Source organism: Dermacentor albipictus, chromosome 7 (assembly GCF_038994185.2).
Source record: "Dermacentor albipictus isolate Rhodes 1998 colony chromosome 7, USDA_Dalb.pri_finalv2, whole genome shotgun sequence".
NCBI lineage: Eukaryota > Metazoa > Arthropoda > Arachnida > Ixodida > Ixodidae > Dermacentor > Dermacentor albipictus.
This window is the reverse complement of record NC_091827.1, coordinates 82,445,479-82,465,097: the sequence shown is the minus strand read 5'-3', so window position 1 is coordinate 82,465,097 and position 19,619 is coordinate 82,445,479. Positions and strand designations below refer to the sequence as shown.

Genomic DNA, 19,619 nt, shown 5'->3' with positions numbered 1-19,619 from the left:
CTGCAAATAAACAAATAAAAGGGCCTCGCGCAGCGACGCTTTTACTCAGCCAAGCACCCACACTCGCACCTGAGAAACTCCCTCACAATTCGTGCACCAAAAAAGAAGTGTGCGAAATGATAGCGGAAGAAGCCACTCACTTCGACATGACACCAGCGCCACTCGAGAACCAAGAAGTTCGCACCCTTACACCCGTCTGGTTCGTACAACACCTGCCCCCACCAGGGAGGCGGTATCAACCAATCATGGCCAGCAAACCTGAGAGACGCGCTACCACCCCATTCCGGGTGTGGCAATGAGATTGTAGAGGGTACCGAAGGAAGAGGGGCTCGCTCACACAGATCATAGACACGCAGCCTTACCCACCAGACATTATAGCACTTCAAGAAGTACATTGCACTCTCACACTCACTGGATACAATGCAGACACCGACAAGTATGACACCACCAAACCACCACTAGCTATCACTCTTGTGTCCAAACAAATCTAAGTGATCGAGCACACGCTCGACAGCTCCCATATTCCGCATGAGCTCTTAGAAATTGTACCTAGGGATTGATATCAAACCAGCTTGTTTTTACTGAATATCTACAGTGTACCTAAGTCACGACGAGGCGACTTCGGACAACTTCTTTGGCCACCATTAAACAAGCAAAAAAATTGATCCTTCTGGGAGATTTCAATGCGTCCCACCCAGCCTGGGGGTACCAAACAGTAACTCCAAAAGGCCGCCATCTAGCCCACGCCATGAGCATTCATAAGTTCAATTTCCTGACAGAAGCTGACTCACCAACAAGAATGGGCAACAGCGTAAGCAGTGATACTTGCCCTTACCTAAGAATGGTGAAGGGGTTCACTCAATGCTCCAGGAACAACCTAATGGAGGATCTTTGCAGTGACCACAGCATTCTAGCTACATAAGTCCAACTGGTGGTCATACGCACACCAGAACGACCAATTAAGATAACGAACTGGTACGCTTTCCGGCGCAACAAGACCAAATCTCAACCACGTGACGCACTATCTCTACACGAGTGGGCACATCTACAAGCAGATTTCAAAGCTACCACTAAGCACCTTACTGCAACAATGGATGCACCGGATGGGGACAGACATCTGCTCCATCTCTGGGATGCTTGAAGAGGCCTGACCAAGGGATTGAAGAGGCAGCGGCACAACCGTAGACTGAAATAAATAATCACCTGGATCACAGCAGCAGCTGAAGAATACGCCACCAGCTTCACTAATAAAAAGTGGCACAACATCTGCGACCGCCTCAAAGGCACACTAAGTACTTCCAAAACACGGTCCCTCCTCAGAACACTACTCAACGCAACGCACACAATAAGGCACACAACCAACATCGTCCGCACTATCAGCCACAAAAAAATGGATGACGACGCTCTTTTCCAAACACTGAAACAGAGATACATTGCTTCAGGTCACTGTCCGGAGTATAAAGACTATCCACACGAGGAAGAAACCCAATTGGACGGCCGTATTACAGAAACAGAAGAGAGGGCAGCCCTACACGGCATAAGATGTAACACAGCGCCCGGAGCAGACGGCGTTCACTGTGCATTGCTACGCAACCTCGACGATCAGGTCATACGGCAACTCACTGCCTACTGCAACAATTGGAAAAACTAAACGAAACGTTTCCACAGGAATGGCGACACGCCGATATTACCTTAATTTCGAAACCAGTGAAACCGCCGTCCCTCCAAAATCTCAGACCCATTTACCTGACTTCGTGTATTGGCAAACTCTTCAAAGACGTAGTTCTAATGCGCCTCCAGCCTCACCTCGAAGCGAATCAATTCTTCAGCAATACCCTATTCGGCTATCAACCAGGTCTGCCTGCGCAGAACGTACTCCTACAACTTAAGGAAGACGTTGAGAATAGTGCGCGTAAAGCTCAAACAAGAGCCGTTCTGGCGTTGGACCTCAAGAGGGCCTTCAATACCGTCTCACATGACCTCAATCTAAACAACCTTGCATCCTCCCGATGCGGAATACGCATCTAATTTATGTCCGAGCCTTTTTTATCTGACCGCACAGCCATCATCGGCCTAGGTGATATTCGGTCAGATTTCATTGAACATTCCTTCAGAAGAACTCCCCAGTGTTCGCTTCTCTCACCCACAATGTTCAACGTGGCGATGGCAAAGCTACCGCCCCTCCTCAACTAACTTTCGAACATGCAGCACGCCTTGTACGCCGATGATGTAACAATGTGGGTGACCACAGGGTCAGACGGCGTTATTCAAGACGCACTGCTGGAAGCAGTAAATATAGTACAAAGATATAGTACAAAGTGAGTTCTCCTGCTTGTAATCAAGAAACGCAGTAAGGCCGATATCCCACCAGCTTTCACATTGCATCTCAATGGCATTGTTATTCCAAGGGTAGATAGACAGACTACGTGTACTAGGCCTTCACATACGACACAACGGGAAGTCCGCACATACCCTACACATGCTCCGCCAACAACTTACCTAGGTAGCGCGCATGATAAAGCGCATTACAAACGGCCGACAATGACTTCAAGAATAATACGTACTCCGAATTGTGGAAGCCCTCATAATTATCCGATTAACCTACCACCTCCCCTATCATAATATGACTCATGCACTAGATGGACACCCTCCTTCGCACGGCACTAAATGCAGCGCTGGGACTACCCCAGCATGCCTCTACGCAGCTCCTACTACGACTGGGCGTGCACAGCAGCATCCGCGAACTAGCCGAAGGTCATCTTAACAGCCAATTGCAACGTCTGCAACGACCAATGCAAGGGTGCCACATTCTATCCCGGCTAGTATACCAAACACCAAGAAAACTACAACAGGAAAACCGCACACTTCTTGCGCTTAGTATTCGCAACAAAATTCACGTGGCCCAAATTACCCGGAATATGCAGCCTGGCCGTCATAAAGGCCGAAGAAAGGCAGCAGCACAAGCCCAAGCACAAGCACAAGCGTGGCTCATCTACGCAATCTGTCCCTCTTCTCGGATAATTTCATCGAGTCTGGGATACCGCGATACTGCCCTCCACTTGGAAGTTTTCGGTGGTCAAGCCCATTCCGAAGCCTGGTAAACCACCACATACCTTATCCAACATCCGTCCGATCTCTTTGACCTCGCGTGTCTTAAAGTAATTGAGGGCATGGTCAACACACCCTTGATGTGGAACCTTGAAGACCGCGACCTTTTGGCTCCTACACTGTATGGATTTCGCCATGGGCTATCAACGCATGATGTGCTAGCCCGCCTAAAACAGGACGTCCTCGACTCTAATTCGGTGCACCCACGAGCCGTTGTCGCAGTGGATATACACAAGGCATTTGATTCCGTCCCACATAACACTATCATGATCAAAGCACGTGGCCTTGGCATCAGAGGGAAGATGTGCAACTTCATAGCGGGTTTCCTTGAAGAGCGAAGCTACCAAGTCGAAGTTGGTCACGACGCCAATGCCATACGAATCAACCACGTAGGCGTCCCCCAGGACTCGGTTATTTCACCGAGGCTGTTTAATATAGCTATGCACCGGCTACCTAAGCGCCTTGCCGAGGTATCGGGCCTGGAAGACGCGGTGTACGCCAATGACGTCACCATGTGGACGCATCAACGGTGCATCGCTGAGCAGGAGGACGTCTTACAACAAGCTCTCGACATTATTCGCGCCTATGCCACGGAAACGGGTTTACACACTGCCCCAGAGAAAACAGAGTTTGTCGTCATTCATGTTGGCAGGTCTACCTTTGGAAAGCAGGAAGAAAAGCAGTCTTATAAACTGTGCATCGGTGACCAACCCATCACACGGAAATCTACTATCCGAATACTCAGTATGCACCTAGACGAGAACTGCACAGCGAACACTTGGTTCCAATGCGTTACGAAGACCAGTAAACCAATCCTGCACGCTTTACGCAGAATCTCTACCCGCACCCGTGGAGTAAACGAACATGAAATGCGGCAGTTCGCGCAAGCTTTTCTCTTATACCGTATCATGTATAGGCTGCCGTATCATCCAGTCAACCGCACACAGATGCACGCGCTCGACCGGGTACCTAACGAAGCCAAACGCGTTGTAACTGGACTCCCAAGGTACACAAGTCTCGAAGCGCTTAAAAGTTGGAGCAAACTCAACAACCTGTCTGAGCTCGTAGACATGCACACCTATATGCAAGAGACGAGACTTCGCGCCACAAAAGCCGGGCGACGCACACCCATGCTCCTCGGGTATGACGTCCACAAAATGCCCATTTTGCCAAACAACACAACGCCGTGGGAAATCACGGCTCTCACCGATGGCAGGCCACTTCCTCTCAATATGGACCCTACTCAGCGAATGCAGCGCCTTGCATATGCCAAGAGGCATATGCAAGGCTACGAGTTCACTCTCCTTGGCTGAATGCATCGTATACAAGGGCGCTGCACTGCCTGCAGACGACGCTAGTAACACCTATTATGCGACTGCGTGGTACGACCAGACAAATGAAAATCAGAACCGCCGCCATCATATATCAGCACCCACGCTGAGCTAATGGCCATCCTAGATTATTTCGAGTGGGCCCCCGCAACTTAGTCTCAAGCTGACCCTTTTGACCATCACGTGTACACAGATTCCCAGGCTGCCCATTGGGCATGCTCTAATGTTATTTACACAGATCCCGTACTGCAGAAGATCCGGCACCAGGCACGCCTGCGCCGCGATTGCGGTCACAATGTTACCATTCACTGAGTCCCTGCGCACTGCGGTATCCCCGGAAACGAGAAGGCTCATAGACGGGCGCGCACTCATCTCTCTACCGCGCTAGCCAGAACCTCCGATAATCCTTATCCTCTCCTAGCTACCACACCTGAGGTAGCAGACCCAATGTCAGATAAGCATGCGACCAAGCAACGACGTGCCGCCTATCTCGCAACAGTGCGCAATCCACTCTCTATACAGTCACTACCACCGAAGGTATTCACACGGCGAGAGTCAGTCTTGCTTCGGAGAATCCAGTCAAGCACTCTCCTTATTCCTCATTTGTTGAACCGTTTGCACAAGGGTGGCACACCACCAGCCGTAAGTGGGTTCTGTTCCATGTGCACATGTCGTGCTGATCTGAACCACCTTTGTTGGGAGTGCCCCCTCTACATCCCACCAAGGCTTCGCGCCCTGGCCACCATACAGCGAGGACCCTGCCCTTCTCTCCGGACTTGGGCTTGCCCGGATACCACGTCTCGGGACCATGCCATCGAGCTCTGGCGAGCACTGCTGCTGTTCCTTCAGGACCCTGCAGCACCACCAGTCGGCGATCGGCTCCGCGACAGCCACAAGCGTCATGCGGCCCCCACTTAGGTGCCTCCAGGACGTTCATTAATAAAACGGAGGCAGCCTTACCGCTCCCCTTATGCAATAACACCCCTCCTCTTTCCACCGCAGCGTCTTCGGCACATTTTAATGTGGAATAAATTCATTCATCAAGCCCTGGCTCGACTCTTTGGCGGTGGCACATCTAACACATCGGTGCTATACACTTACCTGGCCTGTTACCCACAGAAACGAGCGCTATGTCTAGTCGTGCTAGATAGTACAGACGTTCTGAGGGCTTCGGCCACGCTCAACACTGTGGACAGTGACATGGCGACAGAGGCTGATATCGCCCTAACCATCATGCACGCGCCAACCATACCATCACCGCATGGACTGATCCCAGTGGTCACTGATTCACAGACCACCTGCAGGACTTTGGCACAAGGGAGGGTGACAGCATACACGCACGGCATCCTTACATCATTGCACCCCACAGCGTTTCACAGGGCGCGTATCGTCTGAACACCTGGACACGCATCTCTCCATGGTAATGAATACGCTAATGCGGTAGCCCGAGAGCTCGCTAACCGGGCGCCATTGGACGAGCTGTCCAACCCAGACGACGCTCCGACAGAACCACTGAACTACACTGAAACTCTACAATATTATAGAGATACCAGGGGACACTTCCCTCCACCACACAATTCCATTAACCGAGAAGACGCCATCGGGTGGCGACAGCTTCAAACCAGTTCATTTCCCTGCCTCATTTATATTCACCTCTTCCACCTCACACAATATCCCTCCTACTGCACGTTCTGTGGATCAAAGCCCACAGTATATCATTGCACCTGGGTGTGCCCACGCCCTCCAAGTTACTCCCATATTCCTTCGCCTTCACGTTCCTCCTGGGAGACTGCGCTGACCAGCTGAGACCCGCAAGAGCAACGACGGCTGAGCCGGCTTGCGCCGTGGAGTGGCGGGAGCCAATGGGGCCCTGAACTAAGGGCTCCACCCTACTAGGAAGTATCCCAGTCTCATTACAAATACCGTTCTCTATCTCTGTCTCCCTCTCTCTCCTCGACGCCATACGTTTAAAACCATAATGATAGTGCTGTTAATTATAAAATCTCATAAATACGGTGTGTATTTACAAAGGTAGCATAACTAAGCCGCAAGTGCAGGCAAAGCTCGCAAAAATGTGGCAGTCTCAACCCAAACCCTTTCTTTCTTTATGGACCCGCCGGGGTTGCTTAGTGGCTTTGGTGTTGGGCGGCTAAGCACGAGGTCGCGGGATCCTATCCCGGCCACGGTGGCCGCACTTCGGTGGGGGCGATAGGCGCACACACCCGTGTTCTTAGATTTAGGTGCATGTTAAAGAACCTCAGGCGGTCTAAATTTCTTTAGTACCCATTATACAGAAAGTAGATTTGGCATGTAAACCCCTTAATTTTTTAATTTCTTTATTTCGGCTCTGCCCGGAGTGAAGAAAATCGTCACGTTCCCGTTCAGTACTAGTTCAAGCGAAGAAGGTATTTTCCGTTTTTAATTTCAGTTCCTGGTTCGATACTCTTGCTTGCGCTCTCCACGGACTCGCTGCAACGCCGTTGCAGCACGTTGGAAGCCAATTTGTCGCTTGCTTGCTGAAACATTCTACCTTGGACAGCCGACTCGCAGGCGACTCGGATAGCTCGGCTAACAGGGCGGATGCGATGAATGACGCTGCACCGCCTCGCTGTGCTGTGACCTTGCTGATCTCCTCTGTTCTTTAACTTCGTAAGCCAACACTCACTTCCCTTTCAGGACGCCAGCTTGAACAATGTTTTCAATTGTTATATGAAACTTTTAAGACACAGGCCCACATTCAGAACTTTTCCTTACCCGAGTAAAAAGCCTTCCATTGCAATTAGGTAGCTTTTCTTCAATTCTGAAAGGTTCCTTAGCGAGGCGCCCTTAGTGGCGGCTTCTCTGGTGATGCTTTACCATAAAGGAGACCAGGAGCTACCTACATGTTCCCTTTTCTATACTTCTTTTTTTCTGAGAACTAGGCGTTCTCGGCAGTGCCTTTTCTATGAGATATTGAATAAGTTAGCGCACGGAACCTGTTCAAATATGCGACGGTGTCCATCGCATACCCTTCACCTAACACCCACGCAAACGCCAATAAATACCAATACATTGTAAGAATAAACATAAATTGTTAGCGCTTTTTAAAGTTAAAAGTTATTATCGTTTCTCTCTTTCTTTTGTACAGCCGGTATGAATGCTAGCGTGAATTTATCAGGCTGAACCACAAGTTCTATGTTTCTTGCCGTATAACTGAATTCGGGCTTGGTTTGTGCTTTGATTCAAGCTACCGAGAATGATTACCATTTCACTGTTTGCGTAAGCTTGACTAACAAAGTCCATACCGAGGGTTTGAAGATTAAAAATGAAGCACAGCGAATGGTACAAGTAGAAATACAAAATCTACTGCGCAGAAACCCTGCAACATCTCCTTTTTGTTAAAATGATTTCCCAAACTTTATATCTTTCGCAAATGACATTTGTACACCACTGAATGAACGTAATCGAACTATGATCAGACGCGTGTGAATATCAGAATAAAAATTGTCCCATGCGATGGCTGCAGTCGATTGCTGTCTTACCGGTGCTTCTCGCAACACGGGGTCTTACAGTGCGTCGCGGTCTGCCGGCTTGCTCTTCGGTACAGGAGGAAGCCAAGGACCAATGCAGTCAGGACTAGAAGCACGGTCAGCGCTAACTTGGCCCCACGCGAAAGCTTAAATTGTCGAAACGCGTAACTTCCTCGAGAGTGATACTGCGTTAAAAATGAGAATTAATTGTAGCGTGTCACCAAAGGAAACAGTCTGAGAGCATGAACTGTGTAAATAAACAGGAACACACACTTGCGCGACCGCACAGAATAACAACTCAATGTAAGCTGCTTAATATGAGCACTGGCAACAAGAATTTCAGTAGCCTTTAACCAAACCACATAATTTGGGACGTTGCCTCTATATGATCATCCATTTGAAGCTTTGCCCATACCCGACCACGGCGGCATCATTTTTATGTGAATGAAATGCAAAAACAGCGGTGTAGTTAGCTTTACGTGTGCTTTCTAACAAACTCCAGGTTGTCAAAATTAATCCGGAATCCCCCATTACGGGTGTCTCCTAATATGATCGTGGTTTTCGGAGAAAAAACCCCACACTTTCATTGAAACCTTGGACAAATGTGAGATCCTATAACACTGGTTAACGAAATGTTGCATAATCAGTAATTCTTCCACACACATTTGACTTCGCGAGAAACTTGGCGAACATGTTCTTCCAATTTTCAGAACATGTGACTTTGGCGGTGTTTATTGTTACTCCAGGGCGGGAATCTAAATACTGGGTTCTGAGATACACATATAGCTTGCCTATACAATTTACTGCAAAGAAGCGCTGTCACTGGGGCTAGTTGTGCGCATTTAGTTCTCTGCCCGTGCTCCTACATATGTCCTGTTCTGTGTTCAAAACAGCAGCGATAAGCAAACTAAGTTGCACTGCTAAGGCCTTATTTTTCCTCACATTTCGAACGTCCTCTACACATTTTCCATAATCTGTCCCTAGGTGGATTCAGTTATCAGCCAACTATTTCCGGTAGACATCTTTAACTAGCGTCACAAAAAATGATCATACAGTTTTTGTCGCAGTAAATGTGAATCCAGACTTAGCTTCTCGCCGAAAATGTATTTTAGCTAGGAAAAAACGCCAAAATTTATTTGCCGCGATCCACGAACTGCAAATTATTAGCACTTTTCTGGATTCTTACAGGAATGGGTTTCGCGCTGTAACCTAAGTATTCCTTCTGGTTCACGTTAACCGAAATTTCTTCTGGTCAGATTCAATCTAATCTTGTTGGGAGCTTCAGATATATAACAAAAAAATTACAATTATAGCGCGAACCTCAGTTTGGCTCTCTGCTCGACCCTTTCTTTTACATCAAATGACAAAGCTGTGGGGCTGAAAGTTTTTATGAACTTCAAGCGACCTATTGCCTTAACAGCTGCTAAATTTTATCCTCCCAGGCGTTTTCATTCATGTACCAAATGGGCATCAAATGTGCTATGTTTGTAATAAATTAAATTTGAAAAACACTTGCTAAATAAAACACACTGTATTTTTCAAATACCCCTAGTATAGCTAAGCACACTCTGCCTGATAATTAGTATTTTGCATTTTACTGTAAGTGTGTATGATGTAACGAAACTAGCGTAATCAATATACCATGATTTCATTTCCTGGGTGGAAGTAAAACAATGCCGAATCCCCGCTACGGCGGCGGCATTTCGATGGGGGCGATATGTTAAAACACCCGTGTACTTATATTTAGGGGCACGTTGAGGAACCCCAGGTGGTCAAAACTTTCGGAGTCCCCTACTACGGCGTGCCTTATAATCACAAAATGATTTTGGCGGGCAAACCCCATAGTTTTTTAAGTAAAACACCAACGCTCTTTGAGCATTTATCCGGCGTAGCCCGCGCTTTAAAAAAAAAAGTGCATGTGCGATCCAAGGACCATGCTCGTTTAAGGCTTCTCACCTCACGAATTTCATAGCACCGCTGCCACGTTCGATTGCTATTGTGTTCGTCTGTGTTCGTGGCTTTTGGTTGCGTGCGGGGTTACGTGACACCCGAGTATGCTGCGAAAACGCGTGCCTGTGCTGGAGCATGCTGCGTTGATGCGGAACTCACGGCGCTTCTGATAATCGCAAGGCGAGTGTTGTGTTCGTCTGTATCCACGGCGTTTAGTTGCGTGGGCGGTTACGTGGCAGAGACAGGCACAGCAGTCCCCTTTCCCTCCGATTAGGTATAGAAGACAGGCTGCAATACAAAGAGCCTAGTCGTTTGCCCTCTGTCTTGCCCTTTTTATCGGCTCACGTGTCTCAGCTCAAACGACCACCAGCGGAGCTGGGCATCGCTTATGCAGACCGCTTTATCGCACAAACTACGACACAGCAAGTTGGTGTCAACAAAATGGTGGTTCTCGGCGAAGGGACCGGAAATAATGCGTGTGAAGGAGTTGGTGGTGTCATCAATCAGCATGCAACCCATAACAACCTCCGAGTTCTGGCGACATCTCTGATCAATACTGCTCGTGAGCTTTTGGAAAGACTCAGGGATGAACTACCAAATGTGAAGTTCTAGCACCTTCCTAAAGAAAACCTAAAAGAAATCGTAAAAAAAGCAAGATGCCTGGCGTTCACTTCCCCCCGTACCTACCTGGCATTCAGTCGTGACATATGTGGCCCAATAGTGGCTATGAGACTCGCAATTTCCGGTGAAAGTGGGAAGAACGATAAATGCACAGCTCAAGACTCTGAATTCTTTTAAAGAAAACGGCTTTGCCATTCTCTGTAACGATTTGTTCTTTCGAGGATAACAGTTCTGAGATTCTCCATGTCAGGAACATTCGGCAGCCGAATATTTAACTTAATGTGAGTCATAGCTTCCAGCTTAACATTGCGCCTGTCCGTGAGCAAACAACGAAATATAGAGTGCAAGCATCCCCTTTCTTTTCACAAGCAGAGTGGACCTACAGTACAGCTTTACTGTGGCAAAGGCGAGGGTACAACAACGCACTAAATGTGTGCACACAAATAACCTTTATATCTTTATGTTTCATACCACTGCTGCTAAATAATTGAAGTTACTCTTTAACAGGCCTTTTTCTCGTGGAAGGGGAGGATACTCGGTTTATGCGCGAGCCATTAAATTTCAGAAAAGTTAAATACACCACAGACAGCACTCCCACCCGCAACTGAAGCGAAACGGTTCGTATTTGTTCCGCTACATCATCTACACTTAAAGCAAAAAGCAAAATGCTATTTCATGAATTGATGGAGTACATGCCTTATATTCATGGGGTGCAAGAAAAAATGCATTGTAAGAAAAATAAATCGAATCTTTTCTTTTGTAGACATATTTAAAATTTCCATTCCATTATAAACATGGTAAATTTTGGGTACATTCTGAGCCCGAAAAAGAATGACTGGACGAAAAAAATTTGGCCTCATTTAGGAAAATAGTTCGCTTCACACGTGGAAAAAAGTTTAAGCCCCTCGCATTGCCATTTGATGTAAAAGAAAGGGTGAAAATGTGAGACAAACTGAAGTCTGTGCTATGTCTGCAATTTTTATTCTACATCTGAAGCTCCCAACAAGATTATCATTATTCCGCCCAGACAATTTTCAGATAATATCATTGAAAAAAATATTTTGGTTACGGGGTCAATGCTTTTGTTTTCGTAATGTGGGAAAGTGCCAAAAAATCGCAGTTGCCGGATGGTGGCCTCAGGCAAATAAATATCGGATTTTTTTTTTCCGAGTAAACAAATTTTTATTCGGGAAAATAGGTTGCATTCGCCTTTGCTGCCACATAAACTATATTATATTTTTGTTTCAGGTAATGTAAAAAGGTCGACCAGACATAGTTGGCTGATTTCAACTGAAACCCCGCCCCCTTCATTTTCAACTTAGAAAAGCGCGGGGAATATTTCATACCATCAACGACACCGGGGAAACCTACTACGAAAATTTTTTAACGCATAAAGGGAAAAAAGGAGGGCTTAGTCATTGCTTGCAATGCTTCAAATGAGGCTAGGAACGGCGAAGTTTCGTGGCACTTTGCCATTACCATGGCCCCCGTTTCCACTAAGCGCACACTTGGTGTATCGATAGTAAACACAGCTTATAATGACCGCATCACACCTTCAGTTTCTTGAGCGAGAATTCTTTGCAATCGCAGTATTATTTGCACAGGCAAGTCACTGTTGCTTGATAAACATTGCAAAGCTCGTGCAAGAAAACATTTGATGCCGTGTATAGCAATGGAATGCGTCATTTCTTCAATACCCCGTCATTATTACTCCAAGCACTTGGACGTCTTTGCTGTGACTGAACCAGAAACCACCTTATTCTTGCTACATATATATTTCATGTAACTAAGAGTTTCTTCGGGACAGTGGGAAATATATTGTAAACTGACCATACAACGCTTTGAAGCACATTTTAAAGGACTATTTATAGCAATTGTGGACTTTATCCACATTTTTCACGTCATAAACAATCTCGCCCCGGCGTTACCACGCGCGTACAATACTTTGTTTTGGTAGTATTGTTATGCTAGGGCCGTGGGCAAACTTTTTCGCCACGCGTGAAACACACTCGCAAGGCATCGGAGCATCTTCACATGAAATTTACAGCGAAGTTCAGTTTTCCAACGCGCTATATAATATCCATATGCTGTCCATATTTTGAGGCGATAGAAAGGAGCGAATACCAGAGAAATTAATTGCAAACCTCGTGCAACCCTGAAAAAAAGGAAAAGGCTAGGGTAGAGCGCCTGTTTTTCTTCCTCCTAATCAGGGCAGAGGGGTTAAATTTTCGTTATACATATCGACTAAAATCTGCCCCCTTTCTAATCATTAAAAATTTAGTGCACCACAGAGCTCTTTCTGCGACCTTAGGTAATGTAGCTGATAATGGCAGCGTGACAGCTTCCAACACCAGTTTAAGAAATTTCTTGCAAAAGCCACACACACCTGACTTGGTACTGATTCGCCATGTAGTCAGTTCAATTTTACACAAGTTTATCTCAGTGGTGTTTGTAGTTTTTCCAGTGCTGCGAGCTAAATTTTTTTCTACCAAGTCATACACCGTCAGGTGCGCTGTGATGCGTATTTTATTGCTGAAGCCGTCCATCAACGAAATACTTGTAATTTCGCAAAACGGCAGCTAATAACGCTGAGCTTACTTTAGTGAAATATGAAGTATGTATTGCTTAGCGACACAGAGGAATGTTGTCTAAAATGGCCTTTGAACGCTTTCGCGCATTTTTGGGGGGATTTTTCGTTCCTAAGGCTTAGAGCGAAGCTCATAGGCACCCGTTTCCGCGTTTGGTGTTGGTGTAGTCCCTCGGCATAACCGAGCGAACGAGCCCAGCGAAGGATGAAAGGGCGAAGGTGGAGTGCAGGGGGGACGAAAGACGGCGATAGCGAAGAAAACGCTAGGATTAACGCGGAAGAGGTGGCTGCAGCATAACGACGAGGCTGACAGCGGACGAGGAAGGAATGGCGAGAGCATGAGAAGAAGAGGGTAGCGTCGCGCAAGACGGGCTCTGTGGCGACGACCGCTACAAGATGGCGCCAGAGTAACGCGACGTCGTCTGTTCACGGATGGAATGCGGCAAGCGCGTTGAACAATACCATACATGAAAACAAGGCCCGCCATGAGCGGACGCCTGTCTACGGCGGTTGCTGGAAATCGCGCCAACGCGTCACCCACAGGCTGCCTATCGCAAGCTCGCGATTAGCGAGGCAGTCGCGCCATGCTTTGCTCCGTTTGCAATGTGCCGCACGAGACAGCTTCTGCGCGCAAGCCTATGTATCACGACATGAAAACACGTAAGGAGCTGCATCCAAATATTGCACTACGAGGTATCAAATTGTCAGCGAATTTTTTAGATATTGTTAGTTTCAGCTTAGAAACGCGTGTCCCATAGCTTTCCCCATGTGTTTGTTAAATGTGGCCCCGGTGGCTTTTCTGATTACGCAAGTTCAGCGGATTAAATTTTGTGCCGATCGTAAAACAGAAGCGTAACGCTCCGCACCACTTCAATACGGGAGTTATTCTAAAAGGCACGATTGCCCACACAATTTCTTTGCATTCATAATACCCGTAACTAAGCCCTCACTTCTGCAAAATTTATGCAAGGTCCTTTGTTCAGGTCAACTAAGACATTAGGTAGACAACATACAGACTCCTTTATGACGAAAGGAAGTAGAGAAAAATTACGTGCTCAGTATTCATCACCAATGGTTTTAATTGGGGCATGAACGGGAAACATCTGCGACCGCACAATAAACTTTATCTTCATCGTACTTTTTCCGAGCTCAAAGTTTTATACGGTACACTTGTTTTAGGACTGATTAGTCGTGGATTTAAATGTGAGCTTTAGCTCGGCGCAAACTGCGACGCTGCCTTTTCAAATATATGTCAAACGCTGAAATACTTTTCTCAGTTAATCGCATCACAGATCATAATCAAATAGTGTCATTTGAGAGAAAAAGTGAAATTACAGAGACTATTTTTATTTATAACCTGAATTTTTTTACAAATATTGCCTTGAATAGGCAAGCTTGAAAAAAAAAAAAACAGAAGAATGAAGTTTAAAAATCCACGACTCTGCACCAAGAAGAAATATCGCAGTACTTTTAATTTCGTCTGTCAGAACATACAAAGATATATATCTTACCTGAGCTTGTTAGAATAGTTACGAAGGTTTGACAAAAATGCTACTCGCGTATCGGTGGTGTACTTGAGAGCCGTGTGTACAACATTATAATTGTCTGCTTTAGATCTATTATTCGCAATTCATAAAGTTTCGATATGGTTTTGAAATAAGTTGCGCAGTTGTAAACTGGATAATTTTGTTTTGTGCGAAATTCCCGAAATTTAGAACAATATTTATTAACAAGTCTGCAGTCTAAAGAACAACCTTGCAACGAAGAGTCACTAGGCGCTAACTTCTTTTAAAGGAAAGACAACGCGTCAAATGTGTTGTAGTTATGGCCGAGAAAAACGATTTCTCCTTTCCCATGCATTTAGAAGTTGCCTGAGCTAAATCTTCCCCATAATGGCAGTAAGACACTGCGTAACATTTGACTGGGTAACTTTATTGGAAAGCTATAATATACCTACACAGAATAAACTTATCATTCGTCATTACGAATATACTTCCCATGTCAACGAAACGAAAATACCGTGACACGCATATTTTATCTAGAAAACCGGCAAAAATAGGTATATTCCCAGCTAAATATATAAAAATAGGAGGGTGAATTCTTAGTGACACTATTGACAACAAAACGTTAACGTAGAGACAAACTTACGATACACGTCACATTAGAGAGGCCCATATTTAATATAGATATGAAATCTCCTATCCGAAGTTCCCCAGTTGTTAGCGACAACCTTTTCAGCATGTCGTCTGACGCATCCAAACAGGAGGAAAACAAATGCTTAGTAATAATTACTTGACAATTCACTGACAAGCGCACTTCAAGCCTCCGCGCATATTTACCTTTATATTTTGCGGCCTTCGATAAAATAAAAGCTGTCTCAGGTTATCGCAAATTATTGAAAACGGGCATATGACGTTTTTGGGTACTTCTAGTCATGTTAACAGCGTAGTTAAAAAAATTCATTAGCGCACATGGCCGTCGCACGAACAATATCGTATGTAACGGCATTTATGTGGGAATCACGGCTGCTGCATGGTATTGCGTAGATTGTGTTGGGAGTGGAACACGTTGGGCCGTTACGCACCCATTCTAACAGAGTGTCCGATGGGACGAAATCTCGTGACGCGAATTCTTTCCCGAAGTACAAAGATTACGAAGAAACAGCCATTGACTCACCGAGGAAGAGGGTGGCTGTTCGCCAACGCCCAGCAAACTTTTCAAGCCCTTGACAGAAGAGGCCTTCCTAGCGGATTCCTCCTCCGGAGAGGGAGCCAAAGATTCAAGGGCTTTGAGGAAGTCAGTGTCTGGCACAGGCTCCTTAACGTTTCGCTTTGTGGGAGGGGATGCAGAGGCCGCTGCCTTCAGTGCCTTGGGGCTCGCCGATGACTGAGGAGCGGATGAAGCTACGTCCTGCTTGACATCTCGTTCCTTCATCTTAGACTGCAATGGGAATATTTAAATGTCATTAGTAACATCCAAATAGTCAGAGAATCACAGTGTGAGATGTCACAATGGAAAACTCGGAAAACGAACTGGTTAAATTTCTACAGGCTTGTGCACACAACTCCGGATTGATGCAGTGAGGATGACGACATTGTGTGCGGCAAGGACGAAGACGATAAGCTGTATTTGCCTTAAAAGAAGCCTGAGTAAGTAAAAAGAACAGCAAAACAGCGCGCGGTATATAAAAGACAGTTCTTATTAGTGTTCCTGCCGACAAGTGCTTTTGCCCCTCGAGTTTCGGACGCCGCGGCAATCGCGGAGGTGAGCAGTATTGCGACCTGGTGCTCGGGGTTCCTACTAAGTCCCGTGTACGTATTCTGGAGAGTCAATCTCTCGTCGCTACTCTAGTGCACCTTTCGAGCTCCGACCAGCAGGTAAATTCCCGTATCAGGGATTCTCCATCCTTCAAAAATGTCGACAAGCCTTTCCCAAGTTACTTTTCATCATACTCGCGTTGCGCACATCTTTCGTGACGACGCATCTAAAGACGTCCAAGAATGGCTTAATCAGTATGAAATGGCTGCTAAAGTAGACGACTTGAGCGCATTACAGAAAAAAATGTGTACGCGATGATTTGCCACTAAAGACAGCACCGGCACACGATTTCAGAACAGAGAAGCCCTGTTCTAAACGTAAAACAACTTTCTATTCTAGCTCCTGTATACGCTCTAGGATTCCAATTCTCCCGTTTCGACAATCATGTGCCTTCTGTTGTTGGTCAAGAAAAAAGACGGCAGCTTGGTCTTCTGTATTCACTACCGCAAGTTCAATGAGGTAGCAAAGAAAGACGTCTACGCGTTCATCATCATCATCATCATCATCATCATCATCATCATCATCATCATCATCATCATCATCAGCCTGGTTACGCCCACTGCAGGGCAAAGGCCTCTCCCATATTTCTCCAACAACCCCGGTCATGTATTAATTGTGGCCATGCCGTCCCTGCAAACTTCTTAATCTCATCCGCCCACCTAACTTTCTGCCGCCCCCTGCTACGCTTCCCTTCCCTTGGGATCCAGTCCGTAACCCTTAATGACCATCGGTTATCTTCCCTCCTCATGACATGTCCTGCCCATGCCCATTTCTTTTTCTTGATTTCAACTAAGATGTCATTAACTCGCGTTTGCTCCCTGACCCAATCTGCTCTTTTCTTATCCCTTAACGTTACACCTATCATTCTTCTTTCCATAGCTCGTTGTGTCGTCCTTAATTTGAGTAGTACCCTTTTCGTAAGCCTCCAGGTTTCTGCCCCGTAAGTGAGTACTGGTAAGACACAGCTATTATATACTTTTCTCTTGAGGGACAATGGCAACCTGCTGTTCATGATTTGGGAATGCCTGCCAAACGCACCCCAGCCCATTCTTATTCTTCTGATTATTTCCGTCTCATGATCCGGATCCGCCGTCAGTACCTGTCCTAAGTAGATGTATTCCCTTACGACTTCCAGTGTCTCGCTGCCTATTGTAAATTGCTGTTGTCTCCCGAGACTGTTAAGCATTACTTTAGTTTTCTGCAGATTAATTTTTAGACCCACTCGTCTGCTTTGCTTCTCCAGGTCAGTGAGCATGCATTGCAATTGGTCCCCTGAGTTACTAAACAAGGCAATATCATCAGCGAATCGCAAGTTACTAAGGTATTCTCCATCAACTTTTATCCCGTTACCGTTACGCGTTACCGCGGCGTATGTTTGCCGTTTAGAAATTCCTAACTTCATGAAGCGCTGCATACTTTAGTAGTAAACAGTTGGGATTTGCCCAAGGCCAAACGAAGAAGAGAAGCAATCTTTAATGGTATGCTGGAGATGTCAGCTTGGCTGTCTGCCTGAGAGCAAACAAAGAAATGAGTAATTATGATACAGTATAAGCCACAGATATCCAAATGGATCTAGAGCAACCCTTATGCGACATTCGGGGAACATAGCGTGATTTATACATACCCCGGCTGTGCTGACAACGACCGAACATGAGCCGTTCTGCGATGGTGAAGGGGAGGCCGACGCGGTCGTAGGTTGCAGGCTGGACTCGCGGTCGTAGGCTGGATTCATGGCCTGGGAGACTGACGACACCGAAGAGATGCCGCGCTGTGGCAATGACTGGCGTTTGCTCCGTTTCCGGTGATGGCGCGGCACCTCGTGGCTTCTTTGCTCAGCCGTTCTCTCCGGTGGTGCCTTTTGGGAAGGGGCCTCGGAGTTCTGCGTGACGGCGGCTGTAGAAGGAATTGCTGCAATAGCGGCGGTCGGGGCGTTCTCTTGCTGCGAATCTAGACCGGCTGCCGCTGGAGAGACGGCAGGAGGAGGAGACTTGCTGCCCTTTGAACTCATCTGAACCGTTAATGGTATGACGAGCTTCTGTTACTCAGGTTTTTGCTTAACCAGAAAAGAACGCTGGCGTCAAGCGATTTGGCGTTTTCTTCTTCTCAGCGTTCTTTGAGCGCGCGCTTGCTCTCGCGCAAGCACGATGTGGGGCTTGGTGTTTCTTGGAGTAGTCGCACAACAGGTTTCTGAAAAAAAAGCTAAGGAATAATAAAATAATTGAAAAGAATATATCTCAAATCGATTATTTCTAATTGAAGCGTGTAGGACGAGCTAATTTATGCAATTGTGTGGCGAACAGTGACAACACGCAGCACTGAGCAATGATTGCACTGTAAACTTTGCGCATGGAATGGATGCAAGGGGGCAGACACCGATCAGGTTTTACGAGTTCATTAACCTAATTCCCGCTTGGGTGCTTCTGTAGTCTCTATGTGCGCCGAAGGAAACAGTTGAAACATGCAATCCTGTTGGTGCTATCTGTGGTGCAGTGTCTCCCTCTGACGGATATCATGTTAACTGCCTAATGATGTTATGGTCTAGTTCGGCGAGATTTGCACCCCTTTCAGTCACCTGTTTGGCTTAGACCAATGAGGTCGTGACATCTGGCGGGGAACTTTTCGTGCATTAGCCGGGCGCTTGTTGGCGCAGTAATTTCAACAAGACACAGCACTCCCATAAAGCCCAGCGGCCGAAGTGACTGTAGCGCACGAAGCGGATGGTATTAACATCTTCCGGTTTCGGTTCTGGGCGCGCGCGTTTTGAACGCCAATTGGTGCACGCCACGCCGGCTCTGCTGATCGGCGCGGCATTCATTATTTTTTTTTGCTTCTGCTGCTGAACCACGAGCGGCCTTGGCGCAGAATCGTTTTATTATTCAGTAAAAACGATTGCCAACCATTTTTACAAGCCTCCACCAAATATGTGTCACGTGCAATTTCCTAAAAAAAAACGCAGGACGTCTTCTGAAATTATGAAATGTTTATTTTGCTCTATATAAATGCTGGTTCCGGGCTTTTTGCATATTCATCCAAGCTGTAGCACCAGCTAAGCAGCAGTCGTTGCCGTATGAAGCTCCACCGGATGCTATCAGCTGAAAAAAAAAGTAAATTACAAGCATGTATCATTTTGGTATATTGATCTAACAGGAATATTGCGTGTGCAGGCGAAATATGCGCAAGTGTTGAATGAGCGGC

At 46.5% G+C, this 19,619-nt stretch overlaps 1 protein-coding gene and 1 pseudogene across 2 annotated transcripts in view; one reads left to right on the top strand and one right to left on the bottom strand.

Moving 5' to 3' along the window:
* LOC135908758 (endothelin-converting enzyme 2-like) overlaps positions 1 to 18,585 on the bottom strand; it is a 64,392-nt gene extending 45,807 nt beyond the window's left edge. Inside the window, exons 1-3 of one of the 2 annotated variants that reach the window (XM_070522414.1) lie at positions 18,049 to 18,585; positions 15,783 to 16,046; positions 7,961 to 8,133 (exon numbers count right to left, since the gene is read on the bottom strand). In XM_070522414.1, coding sequence (XP_070378515.1) covers positions 7,961 to 8,133; positions 15,783 to 16,046; positions 18,049 to 18,432 — 821 coding nt within the window. In that variant the 5' untranslated portion in view covers positions 18,433 to 18,585. The remainder of the gene's footprint in view (positions 1 to 7,960; positions 8,134 to 15,782; positions 16,047 to 18,048) is intronic. The other variant, XM_065440601.2, reaches the window with a different exon arrangement.
* On the top strand, positions 4,478 to 5,315 carry LOC135907634 (uncharacterized; annotated as a pseudogene).
* Positions 18,586 to 19,619: the final 1,034 nt, after the last annotated feature.